Genomic DNA, 12282 nt, shown 5'->3' on the forward strand with positions numbered 1-12282 from the left:
AGCTTTTATTTGGTAGAGTTTTGTTTAATAGACTGAAGGTCTTTGATGTAAGCACTGCTGGAATCACTGATAACTATTCCTAAATTTAGTATATTAGAGATATTCCTACAGTTCTTTTTCAACCAACAGCAGCACCTTCCTCAGGGGAGAAATGAGAATTGCCACAACACTTTCCAAATGTCTTTCCACAAAGCAGAGTCCAATCCACTGCCCCAACACATGCATGTTACTTTACTTTGAAATGCTTTGTCCTAACAGGTTAACAGCAGAATTCTTTATAGTATTGTCTGCTTACTAGTCATATTTGATGTGGGTTTTGGGGGGGGGGGCGGTCCTTGGGCATCTTTTTCAAAGAGCACATAAGATGTACTCCTTAAAGGCAGCAGTGATACTGATTCCTTGGGATTCACCTTGCACTAGACTTTCTAGCTAAGCAAAGTCAGAACTGAATCATTTCTGCTTCATCTGCCTGGACAACCTATAGAGACATGAAATCTGAAGGATATATTAGAAAGTGTCAGCCAAACCTAAGAGCTATATTCTGAATAACTGCACACAGTGAATCTATCCATTTGGGGAAATACCTTTCTTAAGAATAATTTTTAATTAAAAAATACCACTCACAGTTTCTCAGGGCAGGCTGACTGACACTTATCGTGTTAAGGAATGTGCCAGTATGAAGTTACTCTCAGAATGTATCATGTACTCTCTCCTCCTTTCTCCAGCCCTTTAGTGAGATATGAAATGTTTTGCTTCTGCACATTTTTTTTAATAAAGCCAAATGCCTAAATGGAGGGGAGTCAGGAGATTACACAAATGTATTTGTAACAAATGTTTGTTCTGAAGGATAATAGATATTTGTAAAAACTTCTCTCTCTGGAGGAAGGAATCAAGATTTATAGTAATAATGGTAGCTATAATAATAGTAAAGCTTTTATATCAGTTAATTGAAGGCTGTGTATTTTATACCACTAAGCGTTTCTCAGAAATGCTCTTTGTTGTTCTGCTGCTTTATTATCTCTGCCTACTTGAATGCAGAAGATAAACCACTTTAATCTGCTCATGGCAATTGGATGAATTATTTAAAAGGATATTGGAGTCGGAGTATCAAAAATAGAGGCATTGCAATAGATCAAATGGCTGCAGAAGCAGGTTCCCTGGTGGAAATAAATGTCACAATCTCACCCCAGTACTTAATTTCCTGAAAGTGTCTTCTCAGCAAGAGGTCTTCAGTTATTTGGTAGTAATTGATACTTCTATTTGACATTTTTCTACTTACTAGTTATTTTCTTGTTCCAAGATGCTGTTCTATAGGACCTAATCAAACTGTAGCTTCAGATAAGTTTTATTGTATTTTATGAATTTTAAACATTTGCCGTATTTACTTGGAAGTAAGTCCCATTGTGTTTAGTGGGGCTTCCTCCTTTGTCTGTTTAGGGATTGCTTGTGTTCAATCAAAGTGCATTAATTCTTACCTTAAAACTACCGGTTTATCTAAGCTTCAGCAATGAGCAAGATTACTAAAAAGTTCTTTCACATGAATGGTCCTATAAATGTAAGCCTAAGACCCTGAACTCATTGCTAGAGCCTAGACCTCTTTGGGGTTTTTTGTCACTGTACCTTACATGATAAATGTTTGTGACATCTTTAGAACTTTAAAAATCTGCCATTCGTAGGAAAGCAGCCTGGAAATGCTTTATTGATGCTAATGGTCTAGACTACACTCTAGGATAACTTCTTAATAATTAACCAATCCTTTGAAATATGTATACATATTTCTTACTAGGCTGTTCACAGAGATCGGGTAACAACTGTCAGTAAGAACAAACTTAGTTGGTCTCTAAGGTGCTACTGGAAGGAATTTTTTTATTTTTTATTTTGTTTTGACTATGGCAGACCAACACGGCTACCTACCTGTAACTGGAACTGTCAGTGTGTGATGAATAACTTTGCCAGTTCTGCATGAAAGGCTTTTTAATGCATACCTCAGCATGCTTAGCTTAGTTTGATATCCTGTTTGTCTTAATTACAGTCAAGAAAAAGCTTGGCTTCTTTCCCAACCTATGTTGAAGGTAAGCTATCAAAATCTCTCTCTCTCTTTTAAGTTTCAAAAACCTTTTCATATAAGTGCAATGTGAGGTAAAAACAGGTGTTAATCCGTTCACACAATCTGTTTAGTAACTTTCTCAAGTGCCCACAGAACAGAATGAAGGGCCTCTACTGCATTTGCCAGCGCTTGGTGGAGAGGCTTCTTCACATTAGAAACAAAACTTGCAAGTTTAAGAAAGACAACAAACCAAGCGCATCAGGGAGGAGAAGGTTCTAGTGCATCTTGTTCCTTTTGTCTCTACTGGAGTCATAATCTGGATCTCTCCCTACACACTGCAACTGATATTCTATTCTACACACTGCAACAATCATAATTCAGAATCTTCCATGTAGGGACGATGGCATGGGCAAAATTCTTTTTCTTTAAAAAAAAGTGCCCTTTCCCATGCTGTAGTCCTGGGGCTGCTATTTAGTAAAGAAAAAGCCTTGTATGCCAGGGTCAGATTCATGTCTTCCTTGTTCCATGTGGGCCACCTCTAAGAGAAGCTCCACCTCCTCTTTTAAGCCTTGAATCGAGTTCTCCTTCTCGCTGCCTCTAGGCCAGATTCAGCCAGAGGAAGATTACCCGATGACCCTCAGCTTACACCTCCTGGGCAGCTTTTCTGTCACAGAAGGGCATTCAATTCAGTGAGAGCATCTGCTAATGGAAGACAAGGCAAGAGCCACATTTTGCCAATTTCCTCCTCTTCCCCTCCCCGCTCCAAGCTTCCTGTACCACCTTCGGCATTCCACCCTGTTTTGAAGGGCTCCCAACTCTTTGGAATCAATTGTTTTGCTGTGCTGGAAACTGCAAGGAAGGAGGGGGAATAAGCAAAAATGGCACCTCGTACCTCCCATTCGCAGATGCCTCCACTGGGAGCCCTTCCGGAAGTGCAAGGACACCACTTGGATTTGGGGTCAATACATCCAGTTTGCTAACATGCTTGTGTTGGTGCACTATGTCCAACATGGATTGGGGCCTAAAACCATTTTCAGGCAGTTTTGTTTGTGAATATTAATAATCACAATTAAAACTAATAGTGACAATAATGTTGTCTGCATGCTTTTGACTATATGCTTGATTCTGTCCAACTGTCTTGTGCAAACAAGCTCTCTGGGGGTTTTTATATGCCGATGTTAATGGTCACCTGAATATTAGCCTTCAGTTGCACAACCAGTAAACCAGTAACCAGTAAACTACTTAATGAGTAAATCTGTATTTTGTTTAACCAAAGGTTGGCTAATCTTTGGCCCTCCAAACATTGCTCCCATCTTCCCTGACTCTTGGCCATGCTGATTGGGGTTGATGGAACTTGATGTCCAACAACAGGTTAGCCCACCCCTGGTTTACGTACATTAAAATTTATTTAGTTATTACAACTATATCCTACCTCCTCCTCCAAAGAGCTTAGGAGAGGGTACCTGGGTCTTCTCCCACCCTCCTACCCTGTGAGGTAGGTCAGGCAGAGAGTGTGAGATTCTTGGCTTAGTGGAGGTTGGATCTGGGTCTTCCCAGTCTTAGTCCAGCACTGTGCAATTCTGACTTTTGTTCAGAACATTATTATTTATACAGTGGTGCCCCGCTAGACGAAAATAACTCATTCTGCGAGTATTTTCGTCTAGCGGTTTTTTCGTCTAGCAAAGCGGCAATGCAAACCGCGGTTTTCGCTAGACGAATAAAAAAATTCGTCTTGCGAGGCAGCCCCATAGACAAATTCGTCTTGCGAGGCAGCCCCATAGACAAATTCGTCTTGCGGGGCAGCCTTCCGCTAGACGAATGCCTTCGTCTAGTGAGTTTTTCGTCTAGCGAGGCACCACTGTATTCTGATGTCTCTACTATTGCCAGAAAATATATCCTCTGTGAACATTAAATTGGCTTAGGTTGCAGACTTATAAGTCCTTAGGAACAAATAAATTACATTAAACCTACTGGAAACATGGATAGTATTGGACTAAGTTATGGACTATTTATAATTGCATGCATGCAGCTGAATTGGTTAACAGATTGCATCTTTAAAATTATGTTTTATTGAATACTGATTTGTTTTTTAATGGTTGTTGTTTTTCAGTTGACAGTGTTTTGTCTCAACCCCCACAAATTCTTCTTGTATCACACACTGTATGCTTTTACATTTTTCAGCATAAATCATTTTTTAAGATTTTTGACTGGATTTGTAGCTGGTTAACTGACAGAACCCAAAGAGTACTCATTCATGGTTCCTCGCCACCCTGGCAAAAAGTGGCAAGGGGGTGCCACAGGGTTCTGTTCTGGGTCCGTTGTTGTTCAGTGCTTTTATAAATGACTTGGATGAAGGAATTGAGGGGATGCTCATCAAATTAGCAGATAATGCCAAACTGGGAGGGGTGGCTAATTCTGCAGAAGATAGAATCAAAATTTAAAATGACCATAACAGGTTGGAGAACTGGGCCCAAACTAACAAAATGAATTTCAGCAAGGACAAATGTAAGGTTCTGCACTTGGACAGAAAGAACCACACAAATATAGGATGGGGAACACCTGGCTTACTAGCCATACATGTGAAAAGGATCTAGGGATTTTGGTGGACCACAAGCTTTTCATGAGTCAGCAGTGTGATGTAGCAGCAAAAAAACTAATGCTATTTTAGGCTGCATCAAAAAAAGTCTAGTGTCCAGATTAAGGGAACTAGTAGTCCCACTGTATTCTGTCTTGCTCAGACCACACCTAGAATACTGTGCCCAATTCTGGGCACCACAATTTAAGAAGGATGTTGACAAGCTGGAAGGTGTGCAGAGGAGGGCAACCAAGATGATCAAGGGTCTGGAAACTAAGCCCTATGTGGAGCGCTTGAAGGAGCTGGGTGTGTTTAGCCTGAAAAAGAGGAGACTGAGAGGAGATATGAGAGCCGTCTTCCACTATCTCAGAGGCTATCACATAGAAGAGGGAACAAGCTTGTTTTGTCTTGATCTGGAGGGTAGGATTTGAGCCGTTGGCTTCAAGTTACAAAAAATGAGATTCCAACCAAACAGGAAGAATTTTCTGACTGTCAGAGCTGTTTGACAGTGGAACCGTCTCAGGAAGTTGTGGACTCTCCTTCCCTGGAGGTTTTTAAGCAGAGGTTGGATGGCCATCTGCCATGGATGCTTCAGCTGAGATTCCCTTCCAACTCTACAGTTCTATGATTCATACAATCTGAGCAAGGGCTTTGAACATTTAAGGCACAATCATGATTTACAATAAGCCGGGTTTCCAATTTCAATTCCTGCTTTCAAAGATGTCCTTGAGCCTATCATTTGTTATGCTGAGCTTTTCCAAACCTGCTTTTTAGTTTTCAAAAAAAAGTAGACTCTGCTTTAGAGTGCTCAACCTAATTGCAAATCTATTCCCAAAGAGAGAAGTTGCATTGTGTTTAAGATCATCTGGCTTGGAATGCTGTAGCCAGAAAAGGCTAGAATCCAAAACTTGCATGGGAGAGAACAATGATAACATTTGTTTTCTCTTTTTGCGACTGTACTTCTGCACAACTTGTAACACTGGGTTATTATTGGCAGTGGGAACACCTAAAATGGAAAGTGAATACAGAAGTCCCACAGTTATCTCTCTCACACATGCATATCCTTTCATTTAATTCTTGTCATATTTGAGTTATAATGTACCCTTTTTATCGGTTCCCCTCCGTCCTTCCTCTGGGGGCAGTGGAAGCAAAGGAGATCTCATTGGCCTGCAGATCAAGCTGTGTCGTTTGTTAGCCAGACTGTTCTATTTTCTCTTCCCTGCACCAGGACTATATGGCTGAGCTGAAATATTCTGTCCAAAGTACACTGTGTTGCTGTCATGTGCAAAACTATGTACTTTGTAGGAACAAGCCAGTAAATTTAACATAAAAAAACAAATCATCGGTCAAATAATTTTAGGAGCTAGTCATAGATGTGTAGTTAGTCCAGCTAAGCTAAGTTAAGGCTAAGGTAGTTTCTTAATAGGTTATGCATACCTTTTAGGATCTCCTGAGTTGAGAGCTATTTGGTCAGGGGCAGCTGCTGGGACTTATAGAGAAGAAGTCCCTCTGCTAAGTGGAGCGAGAGCCAATTAATTTTATTCTTCCCAATCCTCCTCCTCCTCCTGTGTTCTGCAAGGGCAACACCAAGATGACTCTCCCTGGATTGGTTGTAAGGCACGTCGGGGGGTGGGGTGGGGGCTAGCCTGAGGTTGGTGGGGCAGTTTCACATTCACTGGCATGGACCAGTCTCCACTGTATTTGAGGAAGGGTGTGGGACTAGGTTAATGCTTTCTTTCTGGGATTGCCTTAGTTGGGTACATATCAGTGTCTAGTCTTCGTTATTGCAGAGAAAACCTTGGAAAGATGCAGGTGATACCCGGGGAAAAAGCTGGAAAGATCTTCCATTGGTAAAGCCACAGTTGCTCAGCAATAGATGGCTGCAGAGAAGCCCAGCCTGTGTTGCCTCATTGACACTTCAGAAAGGCGACTGGATGCGTCTTCATCACAGGAGAAATTTAGCTTCCCGTATGCTTCTGCACATGCACAGAAAGCAGCATTTGCAGCTGTGTGTCAAAAAAGGGAATCAAATTAGACTTCTTTAAAATCATGCACACCCAAAGCCCAAGACTACACAACCCAGTTTCTCTTATTTCTCTTTCCCCACCAACCTCTCCTCTTTTAAAAAAAGCCAAATATATTGTGATAAATAAGCTAATATGTGGCAATTTATTTAATTTCCTTGTTGCACACATCTCTGATTATGCTATTTTACACCTTGTTTTTAGCCTATCTGATGTTATATAACCCTGGTTGAAGGTGGGGTTGGGGCCAAGCCAGTGCTTTGTGCCTTTGTGACAAGGAAAGAGAAAAATCCATTGAGATTATTTTGCTTCAGGGTGAACTTTTGTTTCAACTGAACGAGCAAATGTAAGAGTCAGGTTGGATTATCCAGTGCTGTCTCTGTGACAGAGAAGCTGGTCGCTCATTGTCTCCTCTCATTGTATCTGATCTTTTGCTATCATGATGAATTTCGGCCAGTCCAAAGCTGTGTTTGCAGCCTTTGCTTCTGGCACCAGAAGTGGAGTGTTCTCTCTCTTTCCCATTAGCAGCATAATTTTGCTCAGTAATTCAATTTTTCCATCCTGTAGTTCCTGGACCCTGTGATCCTGAAGATTTAATTGATGGAATCATATTTGCTGCCAATTACCTTGGCTCTACTCAGCTTCTTTCGGACAAAACTCCGTCAAAGAATGTGAGAATGATGCAGGCTCAGGAAGCTGTGAGCCGAATCAAGGTGAGGAATCTTCCTTGCTGTCTGTCTATGGAAGAGTCAAAGCTGAATCTAGGAATGTTGCATGCCTAAACTCCCTCCTGAAATGCACTCTAGTAGTAATTTGTGTTTGGACCCCAAAATTTGCCTGGTCATTTTTTCATATACAATAAGATGCTTTCATGCTGTGTGAGTGACATCATACAGCAGTGGACGTTATTACATAATCCTTATAATCTGAACAAAAGGGCTCTCTGGAGGGAAATTAATATTTCTGCCCATATTCTAGACACAGATTATCCAGCCCATCCATAGTGTACAGAAATGCAAGTGTTCAGCCCTGTAGGCCCACTTCCGAATAGTTTGGAGAGGCCCGTGGGGGATGCAGTGGGTTGGAGGGTGAGGGAAGGATTGTTTGGGAGACTGAATACACCGTCTTGCTGTTTTAACATATATTGCATTGTGATCAAGTCCAAGAAAAATGCTCACACGAACCTGATGACCATGGAATGGGCATTGAGGATTTACCATGCAGGGAGGAAAAAAAATACTGATATACAGTAGTTGCTAAGTTGAATCTATACTGCCTTTTCAGAAATGCACTGGTAAGATTGAAGAAGTTTAAAATGGCATTTTGTGCATTTTTGGTAGATATCTGATGTAAAAACAGAATTTATAAGAAGTATAGATTCATACAGTATAATTTGTATTTTAAAAAATTTATTTTAATAGTATTTTAAATTAGTGACATTGTGCTGTATTATCCAGCACAAACTGCCAGAACTGTTGTCTTTGTACTGTGCCAGTAACTGAGAGCACTGCTCCCCCTGTGCCTCAGCCCCCTGGCACATTGAGTGGCTGGGGAGTCCTTGATGGTTCTGGCCCCTTAGTGGTTCATTGAAATCTTTAACCACATATAGAACCACCTTCACAGCAAGGGTGCTGCCACCCATGTGCTGGGTGTTCCTGACCTTGCCCTTCCCCTCTTGCACAGCAGTGGTGGGCAGCAACAGCACTGGTGTCAGGAGGGGTCACTGCACTAGCTTGGTTCACAGGGATTGTTCAATCTTCTGTTTGCTACCTCAGAATGGCATTCCCCAAAGGAGTGTTTGTCTCTAGAGCATAGCATGGAAGGGACACAACAGAAACACTTCTATCTAGACCCACAGCTTTGTGTTCTTTCTAGCCATCTGTACAATCACTCCTCCTCGATTATGTCTCACCTCCACACTCAGGGCTTTCTGTGTTTACCATTTGTAGCAGTAGAGTTGCTGAGATTTTCTGGATTTTTTTGGCATGCATTCACATGTTATCATTGTTCAGTTAGTATTCTGAAATAAAGTACCCCCCCCCCAAAAAAAAAATCCTGCCACACAAACACACAAAAATCAACTTTTGTGAAAGATCTGGAATGAATTCTCAATATATATTTTTTGTGTGGCACCTAGAGAAACACCACCCCAGTTTCTGTGTGGAGGGTTTATGGGCATGGTTTGGGAGACAGCCGCTTTGTGCCACGACCCGCTGATCAGTTTTCAAGTCAGTTTTGTGTCAAAACCATTTGTGGGCCCAAATGGCTGCTAGCCATTCATACATAACACCTGGAATCCTAGACAGTTGGTCTTGGTCGTAGGCATCCTCCATATGGTGTGATCCTTTAGTACATACACATTGAAGACCCAGTATAGGAGTTGACAGAGGCACACAGTTTCCTAGCAGTGCTGCTCATCTGGAGGGGACAATTTTTTAAAAAAATCTGCCATGCTCATGCCAACTGCCATCAGGAAGCTGTGGGGGCTCAGGAGCTCATTTACCTGTGGCCCTCCAGTAGAATAGCCATTTGTCAGTTGCCCAAAGGCTGGTTTACAGTTGCAGTTGCCAAGTGGAGGTGGCTTGTGACATCCTCTGCAGGACAACTACTCTGTGTGTGTAGAGCAGGTGGCAACCTGAAGGGCGAGCATCTGTTTCTCCTTGGAAGCGGAGGCAAAGGATCTACATGGCAAACTGTCTGGCCGAGGATGTTTTCAAGCAGCCTCCACAAAAACAAGACTCATCTGTTTATATTGAGTTCTAGTAACATGTTTAGGATTGGATAGAGTTTAGCTGTATTGGAGTGTCAGGGCTGGATTGATTTTCTCTTGTGGATTTAAGAAATCAGGTTTCATATGTATTCAGTAGCAACAGCTGAAGTTGCTCTTTAGCAGAATTATTCCTCTGTCAACAGTAGATTCTCCTTTAAGACAGCTAGCCTTTTTTTAAAAAAAGTTACTGGGCAAAATGTTTTCCTTTTCTGTCTGTCTGCCTTCCTCTCTCGACTGGTGTCTGTGTACAGGGTTATTTTATAACTGTGTGAAATTTGAATTATGAAGCAGAACTTAATTTGGCTAGATGGCAGTCATAGTCTTGATGTTCTAGATCCCTACTTGACTTGGAGTCTCTGAAAGTACCTCTCTAACTATTCTCCTGTCTCTGTTTATTACATGCTAAGCAGATGGCCCAGAAATTAGCCAAAAGCAGAAAGAAGGTGCAGTACAAACTCATCAGCTTGATGTTTTTCCTGTTTTTTTGTTTTGTTTTTGCATTTCTTACTTTTGATTTTCACATTTTATTTAAAAAAATTCTGTATCCAGCAAACCTTTTCTTACAATTTGTTTGAACCACCATATAAATTGACATTTTTCAAATAATCAGTAGCATGGTTTACTCTTTGTTGTTTACCATTAGCCATTTCATGTTAGTAGGGTAATGGAAAGGTTTAATTAAATGGAAAATAGGCTATTCCCAAAACTATCTTCCAACTGTAGAGCTGACTGAGAAAGGTTTTAAATATATCAAATGGTATGCTTCTAAAACTGTGTGTTTAAACGGTTGTTTCATTTGATTTTATGGAGGTTATTAAATTGCTGGATGCAAAAAAAACCCAAACCTTTATAGACATAAAAATTATATACTATACTAAGATTACTAAACACATACCATTGTGGGATTTAAATGGAATTTTTAGGTGCTTCTCTAAAAATTTGGCCAATTTTTACTGTACAAAATTGTGCTCCTATATGTTTAACCTCTAGTGACCACAGGGATTCTTCTACCAGAACTGCATTATACATTCCTGTATTATACATCATAGACTCTGATCTTTGGGGTGTGTTGGGTGTTTTAGTTTTCCATTTTTGCAGGCTTTGTGACTTGCTCTTTTTGCCAAAACAACCATGAGTGGAAAAAATGTAAACTGGCATGTGTGAAAAGGAGTGTTTTTGTATGATCATCAAAGGAGAGGAGAGCTGGGCACTTTGGGATTATTACCTTGCTCTCCCCTCTCTTTTCCCATTCTTCTGGGGTACTGAGGACAAGGTTATTTATTCATTCACTTATTAAATACAATTTAGAAATAGATATATACAAAAGCTCCAAATTTTCCTAACGCAAAATTATTATTCAAATATAAAAAGGCTGCCATTGAGGAAAGGTCACTGTATATGTATGCTTGTCCATTTCTTCTCTATACCATCTTCCTCAACGCTGTTAAATAACCACTCTGTAATGCAGAGTTAACCAATATGGTGCACCCCAGACCAGGTTGGGCTTCAGCTCCCATCCTGCCTGGCCATAGGCTGTGTTGGCTGGCAGGTCTTCGGGGAGGTGGACTCCCACAACATCTTGAGGGCACCATGTTGACTACTCCTGCTCTAATAGATTATAGAGTTTCCCCCACTGCCGTTCAAGCACAGTCTTGCAACATTTAGGAAGTTAACAATCAAGACAAATACCAGAGGTTTGTGTATACTCAGGCTCTCCTTGAGCCCACTATTCATAGGCTGAGGGAGCTCCCAGCTACGGCAGTGAACATCACAGTATTTTCTTTCTATGTGTGGGAAAGAGGAGGAGGGATATGTGCAAGAGCTCATCTAGCTTCACTTTCATACCAGAGAGAAAAATGCTTAAAGGAACAGGGATAATGGGCAAGAGATTTGTAGGGAATTAACACTTTGGTGCACAGTATTGACTTGAACATTTCGTACCCCTATAGACAGCTTCCATACCTCTATGCTTACCATTAGCTTCTGCTATCTAAATGCTACATGTTGCACTGCTCTTCTGATGACTGTGTCCTAAGGCTTTTTTGAATTGTGATCTAATACAGTTCTGTTCAAGGATTCTCCTCAAATGCTTATTTGTTGTTGCTGTTGCTGATTAATTCTGACCTTAATTGCAGGCCCCTGAAGGTGAATCTCAGCCCATGACAGAAGTTGACCTCTTCATCTCAACGCAGAGAATAAAAGTGCTGAATGCAGACACTCAGGTACTGCAAATACCCATCACTTTATCAAAATAAGACAGTGTTGTTGCATCATTGATTCATCACCCATATACTGTATTTATTTGCATTTGTTCCTTTTATTTACCTGAAGGTAACATGTTTTAGATCATTTATTAGGGGGTGAAGTGAGGCAGGAAGATCATTGCACCCAAATGTTTTATAAAAGGAGCTATCAACATAGTTTTGTATTTATTTTTTTCATTCATTTCACAAAGGTTCACTTTTATGACCTAACTATTTTTGCAGATGCTTACTCTAAGAAAGGTCAAAAATTAAAGTTATGCCAAGAAATGTCAGTTTGACAAGGAAGAATAAAATGCTACATTTGTAAACGCCTTCTAGCATTTTAGGTTTAAATAAGTATTATGGGGGAGGGAGCATATTAAAGTTAATAGGGCTACAAGTATAACTCAAAAGTCCTGCTAGATTGCTGTAGTCCAAAATCAGACAAGCTTATGCTTTCTGCAAAGAGACATAGATATCCTGACCTCAAACTGCTGCAATTCGAGATCTTGCAAGTGGGAACTTCTACTGTTCTTTGCTTTTAGGAGGTGATGAAAATTCCCTTTAATGTGGAAAACGTAAGTGTTTGTGTGCACTGAATGCCAATGTTTTTTTTAATTCTT

At 40.7% G+C, this 12282-nt stretch overlaps 1 protein-coding gene across 4 annotated transcripts in view; it reads left to right on the top strand.

The window, feature by feature from the left end:
- APBA1 (amyloid beta precursor protein binding family A member 1) overlaps positions 1 to 12282 on the top strand; it is a 51852-nt gene that overhangs the window by 26561 nt on the left and 13009 nt on the right. Inside the window, exons 4-8 of one of the 4 annotated variants that reach the window (XM_033163652.1) lie at positions 2033 to 2072; positions 7214 to 7359; positions 9827 to 9859; positions 11552 to 11638; positions 12205 to 12237. In XM_033163652.1, the coding sequence (XP_033019543.1) occupies positions 2033 to 2072; positions 7214 to 7359; positions 9827 to 9859; positions 11552 to 11638; positions 12205 to 12237 (339 nt within the window). The remainder of the gene's footprint in view (positions 1 to 2032; positions 2073 to 7213; positions 7360 to 9826; positions 9860 to 11551; positions 11639 to 12204; positions 12238 to 12282) is intronic. The other 3 variants (XM_033163653.1, XM_033163655.1, XM_033163656.1) reach the window with 3 other exon arrangements.

The sequence above is a fragment of the Lacerta agilis genome, chromosome 11, assembly GCF_009819535.1.
Source record: "Lacerta agilis isolate rLacAgi1 chromosome 11, rLacAgi1.pri, whole genome shotgun sequence".
NCBI lineage: Eukaryota > Metazoa > Chordata > Lepidosauria > Squamata > Lacertidae > Lacerta > Lacerta agilis.